General features: G+C 43.9%; 2 protein-coding genes across 4 annotated transcripts in view; one reads left to right on the top strand and one right to left on the bottom strand.

Moving 5' to 3' along the window:
• Positions 1–118: 118 nt before the first annotated feature.
• LOC106748531 (protein ROP) lies at positions 119–8,556 on the bottom strand. 3 transcript variants are annotated; one of them, XM_014627177.1, is made up of 12 exons: positions 8,478–8,495; positions 7,697–7,777; positions 5,486–5,782; positions 4,927–5,030; positions 3,810–3,958; positions 3,428–3,643; positions 3,256–3,354; positions 2,959–3,166; positions 2,618–2,866; positions 2,348–2,535; positions 1,801–1,955; positions 119–1,708 (listed from the first exon to the last, which is right to left on the bottom strand). In XM_014627177.1, exons 3-12 carry the CDS (start codon positions 5,775–5,777, stop codon positions 1,647–1,649), a joined length of 1,722 nt encoding a protein of 573 aa, XP_014482663.1. In that variant the 5' UTR covers positions 5,778–5,782; positions 7,697–7,777; positions 8,478–8,495; the 3' UTR covers positions 119–1,646. The 3 variants fall into 3 exon arrangements, with proteins under 3 accessions (XP_014482663.1, XP_014482662.1, XP_014482661.1); XM_014627176.1 differs by lacking the exons at positions 4,927–5,030; positions 7,697–7,777 and adding an exon at positions 4,474–4,577 and having other exon boundaries at positions 8,478–8,556; XM_014627175.1 differs by lacking the exon at positions 7,697–7,777 and having other exon boundaries at positions 8,478–8,555.
• A 1,436-nt stretch (positions 8,557–9,992) lies between these two features.
• LOC106748525 (probable Ras GTPase-activating protein) overlaps positions 9,993–14,981 on the top strand; it is a 339,617-nt gene continuing 334,628 nt past the window's right edge. Inside the window, exon 1 of the mRNA XM_014627168.1 lies at positions 9,993–10,576. Coding sequence (XP_014482654.1) covers positions 10,528–10,576 — 49 coding nt within the window. The 5' untranslated portion in view covers positions 9,993–10,527. The remainder of the gene's footprint in view (positions 10,577–14,981) is intronic.

The raw sequence follows: 14,981 nt of genomic DNA, 5'->3' as shown, positions 1-14,981 counted from the left end.
CAAGATACATTCGCGAGCGAGCTGTTATCCGAGTTTGTGGATTCTTTTTCCGATTCCGCACGCGCGTGTGTCGCAATGATGGTGATCAGTGTGACAATTAATAAAAATAGACGGCAAATAGAGCACATCGTAGGCCTTTATAAGCAGAACACTTCGTTCGGAGCTATAATCTACATACATACATATATATATGCAACAGGATATACTCTCTATAAATATCGTTTAACTTTGTAATAATCTCCCCGCTAATGAATCGCAACATTTATTGACATCACATCAATAATTATTACCACTGTTATATCGTTCGTCGTGAAGCGCAAGCTTCTCAATCGAAAGCGCGCTCCTCCATCACACGCACGCAGTCGCGGAACGATTGCTGTTCGATATTGCGGTAGACCTTACGACACACAAGTACATATTGACATCACAACTGCGTCTGTAACTACATTCAACGGAAGTAAAATCGTCATTAGTGAAGTTTGTCAAAGAGAAAGAGAGAGAGAGAGAGAGAGGGAGAGAAAGAGCCATGTGAATATCATATATCGTGAATATATTCTATACGTGGAAACGGCGTACGTGGAAATTACGTCGGAACTGTATGTGTGCGTACTTGTGTATGATGTATGTATGTATGTGTATGTGTAGATGGTTGTACATAGCGTTCGGAACCGGTGATCGGCTACTTGAAATCAGAGACGCGTATTGCACAGAACTATCGAGATACAGCTAAGCGAGTAAACGAAGAAAGAACAAGCGTTCATCAACAAGATCGGGTTCGTACATCTAGCAATTTTATTTTACATTCAGTGTACGCTAACTATTACACGATTCCGAGAAAATAACATTATCGAATAAATAACGTGGCGTTCGTCGTTACCGTGCCGGCGATGAGGTCTTTGGGGAGAAGTGCGAGGCGAACGCTGTGTTACGGCCCGATACTGTCTCTTAATCGTGACAGAATCGATTACTTCGGGCTCGGTAATACCGGGCATAAACGAGCTATGAGTTTTGAAAATGCCAACTCGGATCTGTGGTGCCGGTGAGTCTCTCAACGATGGAGCGGAGGGTAACGAAACGCTAATAATAATAACGAGAAATGTACAGGGATATCACGATCCTCCTCTACGACACAGAAATTCCTCCGCGCGCGAGTTCCCTCCCTTATTACCGACAAAGGGCGGTGCGATACGCGCGCGTGCAAACACGTCTCTCTTCTGGAACTCCGCCGGAGGCTCGACCGCGAGCTCGTCGTATCGTTGCACACCTTCGCGCGACCTGCATCAGTATTGCCAACGTTGTGTCTTCATGCGATCTCCGGTGACTATGTATTCGCGCAGGCACTTGATTCTAGATAACCTTTCGGATCAAGATCCCTCGTGCTTGACTAATACACGAATACTTTCATTGTTAGCCGACTGACAAAATTGCGTCGCGTCGAGAGGACACACCTCCCGTACGCTTCTCGGCGTTTCCGCCCGGAACGAGGCGCTCTCGCTCGAAGAATTGACGTTCGTTTGCTCGGTTTGTATGCTAATTTCGTGCTCGAGATCATTGATGACTTCATAGCTGGTATTACTGATGGAGTCGAAGCTAATGGCAAAGTAGGAGTGCGGGAATGTCGTTGGTTCCTCAGTCTATGCGGCAGCTTAGACGTGCAGCTTGCTCAGGTCGTTCAGGAACGACTTCGGCGTGATGATATGGGACGAGCCTACAGTGAGCGGATATTAACGATAGTGAACTTGTCAATTATATGAGCTGCTCTTCAATTTTGAAAGTTGGGTGTCGCAGGATCATCCTTACCGATTATGACCTCCCAGTTTTTCAAAGCGTTTGTCACCTCGTAAGCGCATCGTATCTCGGAGAAGCATACTCCGCCAACTATGAAGACGATCAGCCGGGGAACGTTCTTGATGGTCTGTTGGGCTTTGTCTTTGTGCCAGTGACCGTATCGTGCGCTGCAAATGTGTGTATTGTTATTTCGAGAAGTTAAATTAACGGAGCAATTGGAAGGGATCAATAAAAACCGGAATTAGAAATTAGTTGTGAAATTAAGAAAAATTTCACTTACAAAGTTGATCAAAACTATTGATAGTAATTTTCACTGAAGAAGATCGAAATCTACGACCGAAAGGTTTGAACATTAGATTCATCGACTTTGTATAACAAATCATTTTTTAATTTCACCGATTACCAATGCCGGCTCTTATTAGCTTCTTTCAATTACTCAAGGATTATATATCCCGAGAATCTTATTTATGTACTCTTTATTGAATTAACGAACGTAGGAAGTTCGTTACAAACCGTTGTTATAACATTTTATATATATATATATGTTATTATAATATACCTGGTTGGTGCATGATATCCTGAACTGGCCGCGCGTCCAGCGAGAAAGGGGAAATGTTTCGAATCAAGTTTGTCTTCGATGGAATCCTCCATGATGTCCTTGATGATCGGCGTCCAACGGCTCATCTGATAAGTCTGCTCTGTGATTCTTTCCTTACGCTGCACTGTGTACAGCTTCTTGCGATTACCCTGCGGACGGGAGATGATAGCATAGAGACACGGAGTCGTTAAAAATATTCCGCGATGAAATGCGCACAGATCTCGAGCTTACTTCCACAACAACGTTGATACCGAGATTCGCCATGTTGACGATAGTCTGCTTATCGTCGACGGATACTTGGGCGTGATGAACCAGCCGATTCAAATTCTCGTCGGTGATGCCGTTTTTACTGATGACGTAAAGAGAGATGATGCGTAACTTGTCCAAGTGATGCACTGTCTGATCGAGGAGGATCGGTGTGATGTTTCTCATGTGGTCCTTGATGCGCTCGCCTTCCGCGTCGGTGCCCATGGCCAGATCCTGGAAGGCGCGTAATCAAGAAAACGTGATTTGAAAAGTACATTTTGCCAGGTAGGTTTCAATACTGGCGGCACTGTCGAGATATCACTTACCTGCTCCACTTTGCAGAGCTTATCTACGTTTCCTTGATAACGCTTCATGCAGTCCTCGGCTAGTTGCAAATGCGTAGCGTATTTGCTCAATTCTTTTTGATACTGCGGCATCTTTTTGATCATCTGCGATAGGTCTCGCATACTCTGCTTGTCACCCTGCGGCATCCTTTTTGATTCTGTGAACTTCTTCAAGTTTTTAGTCACGTTCCTGCAAGAGACGAGAAAGTTTACTTTTACATTCCTTCCATGAGTAGTCAACGGTCTCGGGGAAAATTCGGAACTTGTGTCCATACGTACTGAGACACCACGGCGATATGTTGATGCCTGAGCTCCACCCACAAGTCGTCGTTCTCGTCTAACAGGACTTCCTTCTCCTGTCCTGCTGACGCTTCGAACCTGTTCGATGTCATTGCCATATTAGACAATCGTTTTAAATCCGCAAATGCGCGAATTATGAAACCACCTTTACCTGTAGACATCATTGTCGATGTCCAACAGATCGTACGCCATGGCCTGTAACGTCAGTTCGTGCAACAAAGGTGAGACACAATCGAATCCTCTGTCCAAGATTAGTAGCTGAGAACGTGATTTCTCAGGACCCTCTCCCATGGTCGGCTCATCAGCCTTGTACGCGTCCAGTTTCTGCTGCACCAACTGAGCCAGCTCGACATTGCGGTCGAAGTCACTGTGGCACATTCAATATTTATTTAACATTCCCGAAGGAACTCAGTATTGTGTTTAGCAAATAAGTAACCGTAAGAAGACATGGCAACAGTTTTACTTCAATCGCGTTTGCGCAACTCGCAATTTGCAAATTTACAATTTGCAAGAACTCGAAATCACAAAATTACCTTCGATATCTGACCGACGGATATTCCCCGAGAGTGGCGCAAAGCGTCGCAATCTGCTCGGCGATGCGCTCCATGTTGGCTGGTCTCAGGTTGAAGAAAGACGGGTTATAAAAGCAGGCAAAAGTTTCGCGCGAGTCCAACGAGAAGACCTAAATCGAGAATTGGGATCAACAACGATGTTCCGGCCGCGTTCAGCGAGGCGATGAGAAGCCAATTGCAAAGTTTCGTATCATACTTAAGATGCAAAGTATAAGTTAAGCATGCCAATAATTAGTAGCGAAGTCCAGAAAGCAGCGAAATCGGGTAACCGTGCGTGGCAAAATACGACGAGACAACGCTATCTGCCAGAGATCGAGAAGAAAAACCGGTGGCGGTGCGAGGCGCTAACTCTACGCGGATTTTCCGCGAAATGAAAGAGCAAGAGCGAAAGCGAGAGAGAGAGACGAGTCCGGCCTTTCGCAACGTAAAAAACAAACCGACGATTCGCGAAAAAAGCAGCGAGATCTCTAAAGTCTGTAAAAAGACCGGCGAGTCGACGGATCTTTCGCGATCTTTTCTATAGCTCTATACTATAGGCATCTACTACTTGGTTCTTCTTTTTGTCTTTTTTTTCTATTTTTTCTTTCTCTTTCGTTTGTTTCTCTATTCTCCGTTTGGTCGTCACCTGCGATTCGTACGGCAGGAATGCGATGTTGATCTCTTTGAGGGTTTTGATCTTTTTAGCGGCGAGAGACTTGCAGAGTTCATTGAACAGCTCCTCCGGGCATACTGGTCGAGTGCAAGCATGAATGCATTCTGATTATTAGTATGTGCTCGTTCGTGGGTCATTGTTGGAGGATCGGGGAACGCGGGTGAGGGTGAGAGGAGGTTTACGTCGCGTTAACGTCGTATCGATTGTTATCCGTGACTGTGGCCCGCGTGCGATTATTAGATTTTCACGTGATTAGAGACCGAAAAGTGAACACAGATAGACACGTGACGAAAAATAGTGTTCAATTGTGTTGTTTCGTCTATGTGTGTGTGTGTGTGAGTGGGTGTACGCTTGTAGATGTGTACGTGCCCGCCACCACGAAGAAACGCTGAAACATTGTTCTTCTCATAACGTTCGTTGCTTTACCTGCTCTTCGTACGGTATGAAAGCGATGTTGATCTCTTTTAGTGTCTTTATGTGCTTAGCTACCAGCGAGTGACACAATTCTTTGAACAACTCGTCGGGGCACGCTGCAAAGAAATATACTGAGTACTTCGAGTTCAGCAGAAATCCTCAGTTGAAGGATCGGACCGTTCGAGTGTTAACATAGAGTCAATCCCGGGGCGGATGTTCCGACAGAGATTCAATTTTACAGACCGTGGACTACCGACGGATAATCCTCATGCTGCGAATTCCGGATATAACAACTGGCGAAGTTACAGTGGCGTTCGATCGGAATTTTCAGCGAGAAAGCGTCGATTTTACGAGAAGAGTCCCACAAATGCATTCCCATTAAACATTCAACATTCCGTTTTTTCATGATACTTTCATTAGATTATCTATTTTAACGAATGCCACTGAAAATTAATACGAATTACTCCCCTCGCTGGAGAGACGATTCGGACCGTTCGGATTCATCATCGGGGGTTGGAGGATACGTTGATCCTTAGAGACGGGGAGGGGAGACATCAGTCGCAACAGATACCTTCGGTGAAGTACACATGGGCGACCTTGTAGGTGGTTCTCGTTGGATTACTGAAATCGTCGATCAGCTTCTGCACCGACGGGTTGCACGGCGTGATGAGGTAGATCGCCTCCATCGTCGGCAAGGGTTCGCGCTTCTTGTTGATGTCCTCCACCAAGGTAATGCCCTGAGCGCTGATGTCGTGCATCTTGCAGCACGCCGACACCATCCTCATCGCCAGCTGATCCACCACCAGAATCCGCCATTCTACCCCACCTGCTGTCTTCTTCTTCTGCTTAATCACCTCATTCATAATCTCTGCGACGTGAAAGGATCCGTAATTAGTGAATGATTGATTTTTCGTTGGTGTTGCGAATTTAACGTGGAAAAACGGTGCTCTTAAAAAGTATCCTCGGTCGAAGCGATTTAACAGGGATTTCAAATTAATAATAATTTATCTAGAGAGATCGATAAAATAATGAGCGAATAATTGATGCAACGGTTGATTTTATCTATCGTGAAATATTCCGGATATGATATTTTAAACATTGCAATTTATAGCTTATTCTATAATAAATGGTGATTCGTCGGATATTTTTTCCTCTAATTATAACGTAATATTTAATATCGCGCTTTAACAAGAGAAGAACATATATTAAAGGATAAATACGCAGTAAAACATTTTGTATTTGTAAAATCGATCTTTGTTAAAATTTTTGTGTTCAATTTTTAACATATCCGTATGTTAATTAAACATATTGTGTTTATGTTATCTCAATTTTGTGTCGTGTCGATATGTGTAGGTATTAAAATAACACATTTTAAACTTCCATATCGATTAATTAATTTTACATTTAATTATATGTTAATTATATGTTAATTTTGACATAATATTAGTGTTACTTTTCAAGATATTCATCTTATGTTAAATTAACACAAAAATTTGAATGATCCGTTTGGGACATGTGAAAATGTATTAAATTTAACACAAGATTTTTTTACCGTGTATTTTAATAATTAATTACATATTTTTATCTGACTCGGATCAACAAATATTCAGAAGAAAATGATAGTTTTTGGAGAAATGTAGTGATTATTAACCCTTTGCACTCGAGGGCTCTGGAGCGGGGCCATTTAAAATTTGTCTTCAAACTCGAGGGCTCCGCTATGGAGACAATGCAAATAACAAGAGCGGAATATCTTATACACAATAGTTTTTACGATTTGTCTTTGTCTTTGTCCTTATGTTATGAACTGAAAGTTATTTGCATTGTCTCCATAGCCCTCGAGTTTGAAGACAAATTTTAAATGGCTCCGCTCCGGAGCCCTCGAGTGCAAAGGGTTAAATATACAGATTAAGAAATATTATCCCAATGTCTGTTAAACACGGTTTCTCTTTCGAGTAACACAATCCCATTGAATTCAATAAATCAAGTGAATTCATCTCCTGTAGTAGGACCTCATTCAAGAAATCATGAAAATTTATGAGTAGACTCGATGAGGCGAAGAACCAACTCGCGAAAATGTTAATCGTAACGCCATTGACTACAACGCGAGTAAACGTAATTCGCAGTCATCGGCGAATCGTCGACAATTAATCATCGACATTAACATCGTTGGCGGGCGGATCGAGAGCCGCTAAGAAGTCCTTTGACGCTCTAACGTATATTGATCGTCTTTACGGAGAGGTGACGTCACTACATTCAGGCGCGTATCAACGAGACCGCAAATCCCGTTTCCGACGTTTTCGTCAGCGGAAGAATCTGCATATTCAGATGAAAAAGATCTTCCTCGATCCTTTTATCCGAAAGACCACACTCGGTGATCTTCGACGCGGTTTAATGGCGTGGAAAAACAATCGGAATTATCGAATTAATTGACTTGGGAAGTAAACAGGCAGTTCATATTGGGATCACATGATAATTAATTAGTTTGTAATCACCGCCGAATTTTTCAAACTGATAGAAAACGCGAATGAATAGCATTTTTTTCGTTAAATATTTTCAACGATAATGATAATACTTGTGGACATGACTTTAATATATCGACAATACACTATATTCCTTGCGTTTGTTAATAACATTGTACTAATTATGAATTACATGCAACGCGAAGAAGACGTGCGCATTGATTTTGCGAGCGGGTAGTTTTTAATGGAAGATCGATGACGGGTATTCCGCGGCGAGTGAAATTCGCGCTCGCGAGTAAAGCGCGCATCTCTGATCAGCTTACCGCGTTTCAGAAAAGCGTCCCATGGTAACACGGATGAATCACTTCGGAAGAGCAACAGTCACTCTCAGGATAGAGTATCGCCTATGAACCACGAGCGATAACGCATGAGGCAGCGGCGTTCGTTCGACAAGCATTTCGCGTGATCACGTTAATCAAGAGAACGCGCAATTTTTCGCTGCGTCGACGGCATTGATCGGCATATTCTGCGAAGATCATCGCGAGTACAGACGCGGAAATAATCGTCACGTTTCCCACGTCTCACAGTGACACATTTGGCCGACAATCGCGACTCGACACTCGGCAGATCGTCGTTGCGAATGTCTCCAATCATTGTAACTTCGGCGGGATAAAATTTGCTGATTTCGCCGGATATGTGATAACAAGGGCGATCTATATGTTTACGCGTGATAGCTGACACATGCGATCACCGAAGCGAGATACGATCTCCCGTAGCCCGCGGAGTCGACAATCGAGCTCGTCGTCGTCGCGCCGAAGTCGGATCCTGGCCCGAACTCATCGCCAGGAAGATCCACGAGATTCAAACGCGTTCCACAGCGTTCCGACGTTTGACGTTTCTGTGGTCGCCTGATCGTCCCATCCGATGAAATCATCGGGGGCGCGTACGCCCAATTTGAAATCGATTTCTTCGCGCGACGAAGATCGACAGGTACGAGATTGGCGCGATCGGGATATCCCGTAAGTCGGCCGACGACGCCGAGTGACGATGTTTACAGGCAGACGCGAAAGCAACACGAAATTAACGTATTTTTACGCTACTCACTCTGACCGACTTGTGCCTTGAGCGCCATTTTGCCAGGACTGACTGCTGGCCCGCTCGCCAGATGGCGATACGATCTCCGAATTGCGTCCGGCGGGCGCTGAAACTACTTCGATCGGCACCTGCGCATTACGCGCGTCGCTCGCTCCGTTTGTCACGAAGGAGCTTACTGCTCCTCTCCTCTGCACTTCGTACACTTTTCTTGATTTTATCTTCTCACAGTCTCTCGCCAAATACTAAAACGTATATTTATTTTGTTGTAAGTATAATTTTAAGTACTTTGCTTCCAACTGCAATAGATTTGTTATATTACTTATTTAATGATAATGTACTGCACTTCTAGTGATCTGAATGAGATAAATGTATCTTCGAGCTTTGAGAGGACAAAAACCGAGGACAAGAACTGAGAGAAGGTACAAAAAGTGCAACTGAATAGAGCAGACCACCTATATTATAGTTTCTGTGCTTGAAGTAGGTATAATATAATATAAATATATATTCAGAAATCGAGGGGAAGGGGAAGAAAGAAAATTTTCGAAGGAGAATATCAAATATAGAAAGCGCAGCTTGATTACCACTTGCGACAGAGTGATTTAAATCTTTAATCTACTTTACCTAACGATATTACCACTTGCTTCGAGTTCAAATACCATATGTAAATTTAAAGCTACTTTATCATTATTCGGTTTCTTAAGAAAATATGAAAGTGTTAACAAGTTGCATATATCGCGCACCTCGCGATAAGCGATGAATATAAATTCAAGGGACAAGGTCACGTGCTCCCTCTTCCTTCCAATCAGATGCGAAAGGTAAAAATAACATCCGATGCTGTTAAACGCGTAATTTGAATTTGAAAGTTTCACTTTCTAGTCATAAGAACAATTGAACGAAACCATCCCTGATACGTACCGTCATGTAATTAATCGACGAGCACTCGAAATGCAACGTTATGTACAAAACCCATGATTAAATCCGTATTTTTTTACCATTAACCATGCCAATTATTCGCGATCGTATGTCGGAACGACGGGAATCATTAGTGAATCACGTAGTATCGAAGTATCGGGAGTAGAAATATGGACTCCGCCGGTTACCACGGACGAGATTACGCGCGCGTCTGGGTCGTCCGTAATAACGTTATCTGATTACGGTATTTCGCAACCCCGGCGTATGCATACCGCTCCGATAGCGGTACGTAGCATCGCGCGGCGATACGTTTCCGCGAGCGAATGGGCACAACGTGATGGGAGCTCCTCGGAAGTAACGAGCGGGTGACGCGATGCGATGTCGGGGTATCGAGATCGAAGCGTCCGATTTGCGCGAGTGACAACGGCCGGCGATTACGCGCGACGAGACGCACGCGAGAGTCGGCGAGACGGCGAGCAGCAGCGAGGACCACCTGACAACGAGAGCGAAAGGAGCGAGCGAGAGCGAGGGTGGGTGAAAGGGAGAGAAGGAGACAGACCGAGGTAGAAAGAGAGAAAGAGCGAGCGGGTGCGCGCGCGACAGAGACGGAAGGTCGGCGAGGACGCGGACCGGCGGCAGCTCTCAGTTCGAATTTGTTCGCCGTCGTGTGTGCTTCGCGTCTGTGCGCGCGTGAGTGCGTTTTTCTTACGTCTGTACGCAAATCACGTTCGTCCGTACATTCTTCGGTTTGACCTTTCGTTCGTCCGTCCGTTTGTTTATTTGTTTGTCTGGCCGGCCGACCGACGTTTAGTCTCTCTTTCTCTCCGTGTCGCGACTCGTTGCTGTGACTTCTCGGGATATATCCGAATCCGCGTGTCTGCGCGTGTCACCTCGCGTGTCGCGGACCTGTGATAAAACGAGAGACGGACAAGGAGGGAAGACAGGCGCGAAAAAAGACGGGCGATCGTCTCGCGTCGCGTCTTCCGCACGCGCGGAAGAATGTGTGCCGGCGCGATTAGCGGTATCGTTTCTCAGTGATAATCGGGAGACGCCGGAGGTTTGTGTGATCAGTTGTGCGACCTGTTGGTGCCAAGGGAGGAGCGTCATCGCGACCTGGATTTCACGCGAGCCACGTCCGAGGGCAAAGATGAAGCTGGAGTATCCCTGCCGCGTCGAGGGCTGGCTCAACGTTTGCGGTGAGTACATACAATGTTTACATGCTCGTAAATGAATGGGAGAGATTTGCGCGACTCTCTTTCTCTCTCTCTCTCTCGGCGTCCGGACGAATTCGATTGTACGACTCATCGTAGACGGTTTCTTGTCGGTTGAAGTTTGATAACGCGAGTTATCGATACCATGTCTCGTTCGATCTTTGCAATAGAGAATAAATTTTAGTGTGTTAACGTTATAGAAATATATAATATCTCGAAATAACAATATTGCTCAGAAGTGATCCGTTCATGGATTATGCAAAAGTAAAAATCTGTCCCGAAAATTGCGGCAATTTTTTCGAAGAAAAGAGAGATGATCAATGTGCACTGTTGACGAGTGATTCTCGGGCCACGTTCTCGAAACATTAGTGAAATTGACAGCTCACGTGCATCGTTCAACGGATTAAATTTAATTTGAACTTTTTATAAAAGGCTAACGCGAAAAACCAATCAGCCGGTGTGGAGGCTCGAAGCATTTTGCAGTGTCGCATTTAATCCCCTCGGGTGCACGTGCGCGGTGTGTGCCACGAGAATGCTATTGCTCTCGTTTCGACCTCACGCGGACTCCACACGCTTTTCGTCACATGCTGCTAAGTGTTAAATCACTATGAGGGAAGAGAAAGCAGAGCCAGATTCAATTTTCGATCTCTCTCAAAACAGGCGGGGAACCTGTCAGGTAAAAAAAATGTGTCGTCAGTTTGTTTTAATTTAATCTAATTTATTATCGCTCTCTTTTCTTTTAAACTATAGTTTTCTTCAATTTTCTCTTCGATTTTTTCCTTAATGTAATCATCAATGCGTAAAGCGAGAAATGATTGACGTTTCAAGCAAGATTCAATGACTGACAAATCGGATGCAATTCTGCGGCTCTTGTCATTTTGAATGTGTAAAGCGCGAGGCTATTGACGTTTCCTCTGCAGCTCTCCAAGAGACCTGAAACAAATCACCAATATGCCGAGAGCAAAGCAAACGCGATATTGAGTTTGGTGGTTATCAATCGCAACGATAGCCGCGACATTACATACTATAGAGTGGGTTCAATAAAATCTAATTTGTCGTCGAACGAACGAGCGTGGGATCGACGAGGACAAAGTTTCAATTCTACTCCGATAAAATTCGATTACACGTCGCCAAGACACGAAAGCTCTCTTGAAATTTCATATCTACACTTGAAAGGACGATTAATGCTCTTCAGAAATGCATCGAAACACAATAGCAACATGTGTTTCCTTCGTTTTGCGGATTACGCATCGCGTTCGTTTAGTTCACGGACGAAGACTGAAAAAGGAGCTAAATCTCTTCCCGCACCGCCGGGGCAACTTTTAATTCCCCGCTCTAAGAAACTAAGAACATTAAAGGAATTTTATATCGGAAACGAGAAATATGGCGCTCTTTTTATCAACTGCGTTTTACCGCCGCGTTTTCCTCGTCCTCACTGCGCGTCGTAAGAAGTCTACAGTTGCTCGCTAATTTTTCCAAGTATCGCGCGATCTTAGCGAATAATTCTGAGATACGTCGAACGACTTTTTCTCCGTATCTCGCACACGCTCCGTTCTCGTAACGGGTTACGCAACCCCGTGACAAAACATAGTAAATAGCGGTAAAATGTCGGACGTTGCACGATATAGCAGTTCCTCCGGTTCTTCGCTCGCGCATGTCTGTGTATATTTCTGGCGAGAAATCGGATAAGTATAATATGTACGTCCGACTGCTCTCTCGCGCGTTTCTCCCTCGTTTCTTTCGGTCTTGTGAGGTGAAAAAAAAATAATAAAAGAACAAACAGAGAGAGAGAGAGAGAGAGAGGAAAATGAACGCGGCAACGATGAGAGGGTGAGATTTCTTTTCGCGGCGTCTCCCATGTGGGTTCGGCGGGATCTCCTGACGTCGAGTTTAACGACCTCGCGCTTTTTTCCGTCGCAGCCCTCTCGCCAAAGCAAGAAAGTTCGATTTTTACGAGCGGCTTCGACACGTCGCGCGCGGCATCCGTCGATTCTTTACCTGGCCGTAGAAAAATCCTCGATTCAGCGTTGAACCTGTTCTTTTGTTATCGACACCGAACGGACGTCTGTCGTCGATTGTCGGAGCTTGAGGCCCCCGTGGCTCTGGCCGATATGACGCGTGTTTTCCAAATATTCTTTCAGCTACGCTCCGGGACATTTTGGGAATTTGTAGCATTGCTTAGTCGTAATAGTGTCGATTGAATCTGAAATCTTTCGGAATCTCACGATGCAAGTGATGTACGGCAAATTGGATGCGAAAAATAGCCAGTCAGTAGGAACTGAAAATTTCATCATCTTTGTCGATCCTAGGTCGATTCCGTTATAATTTCATTTTCAACTTTGAGCTCGACAGTGTACATTGACAGAAAAAAATGATTAATTTCACTGAGATTGTGCAGTAAAAAATTTTGTGTTAAATTTAACATTTTTCACATGTCCCAACACATGTCCGGTCCAAAATATGTAACAATATGTAACAAATAATAAAAATATATAACAAATATGTAAAAAAATTAACACAAAATTAATATCCATAATATGTTACTCAACACTGTGAAGTATTGAATATATTATTTTAATACTTACAAGTGTAAACACTTACTTTAGTATTTATACATGTTGAATATCAACTCAACTCAAAATATATTAAGATAACATAAATACAATATGTTAAATGAATACACGGATATGTTAAAAATTTAATAAAATAATTTTAACAAGGACCGATTTTAACACAAGTATAAAATGTTTTTTTATTTTACTGTTTGGTCACCCATATTCTTTGTTATTTAGGTAACAAAGGTAACAATAACAATATGTCATATGTATGTATAAATCTTAGTTTGTGTAACAGAACAATAAACTAAACAGAAACAGAAGGCATCGAAAAACGATATCTCTGTTACCGAGACCGAAAATATTCGTTGGAACATTTACGTGCATTAAAACGCGACTGAGGTAACCAAGAGCAGTTGACTGAATGGAAACCTGCTGCAGGAATTTTTATGTTCCTACAATAAAGAGTTGGTTTGCTTCCCAGACAACAGAAGTTCTTTTACACGAATCGAATTTTTTTCGGTGTGTAGATTATATATGTTCGAATTAAAATCGCGATGTTTATACACTCGGTGGATCGATCGTACGGGATGAATTCGCGCTCGTTCGTTCTTTTTTATTCGGGTACGTAAGCTCACCACATATTTTCACACATGTGCATCTCTTTTTCGTTGTGATTTTCTCGCGTATATCGGAGTCGCAACGTCCTCTCATATCTCCGTCTGCTATCCGGGCGATCATTCGCGATTACGTCGATCGCGCGCTCGCGGGTGTATTTTAATTCCCCGGCTCTCCTTTGTTTCCAATCTCCCCCTCCCTGCGCATCTGCATCGCGCTATCGTCAAAGTATCGGCAGAGTCTCCCGCATCGATCGTTATATCTCTTTTTTTCACTCGCCCTCTTTCTCTCTTTCTCTTGGAGCGTCGCACATTTGCATCGAAATGAAAACATTCCCATTTGATCGCCATCTCCATTGCAGAGGCCTTTTGTCTTCGCTCGGCCACCGAATGGACGTTCCCTGTATCATGAATTTGTACATATCCGCCGTTCACGGTCGCTACTCGACGTAAATGTCCCTGTCTTGCTCGCGAGGTAGTCTTCGAAGCACTTGCTTCGCTTCGCCGTTCACTCGTGACGATCTCCCGTCTCCTCGGAAAACGCGTTGTCCCTCGCAAAGCTTCGCATTAACGTTCCACTTGAATTACGCGAAACCACCTTTCCCTATCATTGTGAGCTTTTACGATTAATTACGCGCTAACGAATATATATATAAAAATCGATTTTAATGATGCAACATATATATAATGGTTCTGCGTGATGAAAAGAAACGATGCGAACGGACGAAACGTAGAGTACAAGAATACCCGAGACGTGTCGGTATGTATTTGTATGAAAGTCTACGAGGAATTAAAGTTACAAAATTATGCAGGCCCCAGGATCAGGCTTAAGTATATAAAAAGCCGTTTCTGGACAGTGTATAATTTATGGATGGTCTCGGTCTAAGCTGAGACGATTTTCAACTTCACACGGCCAAATATGTGAAGGAAGAAAGAAAACAGTTTGTTCGTTTAGACTCTCGATAAAAGGCACCCTTCCGCTAAGGTTGACACCTCGGAAATCGCGAGAGAAAGCGGCGCAGGTGCGTCTGAAGTGCATCCATGGTCCATTCTTCTTTTATTTTCATTGCTTACCTTACTACTGGTTTCGTTCGGTCGAACGACCGGTCTCACGACGACTTCGGTCATATTTTATACACCTTACCTCTCCCCGTTACGTTTACGTGCTCTTCCGGAAATAATAAAGAGAGCGTTTCCCCGACACGTGACGAAAGGCAG

The sequence above is a fragment of the Dinoponera quadriceps genome, unplaced genomic scaffold (genome assembly GCF_001313825.1).
Source record: "Dinoponera quadriceps isolate SergipeBrazil2010 unplaced genomic scaffold, ASM131382v1 scaffold2872, whole genome shotgun sequence".
Classification (NCBI taxonomy): Eukaryota; Metazoa; Arthropoda; class Insecta; order Hymenoptera; family Formicidae; genus Dinoponera; species Dinoponera quadriceps.
The sequence above is the reverse complement of the archived record's forward strand: the minus strand, read 5'-3'. Positions and strand labels throughout refer to the sequence as shown.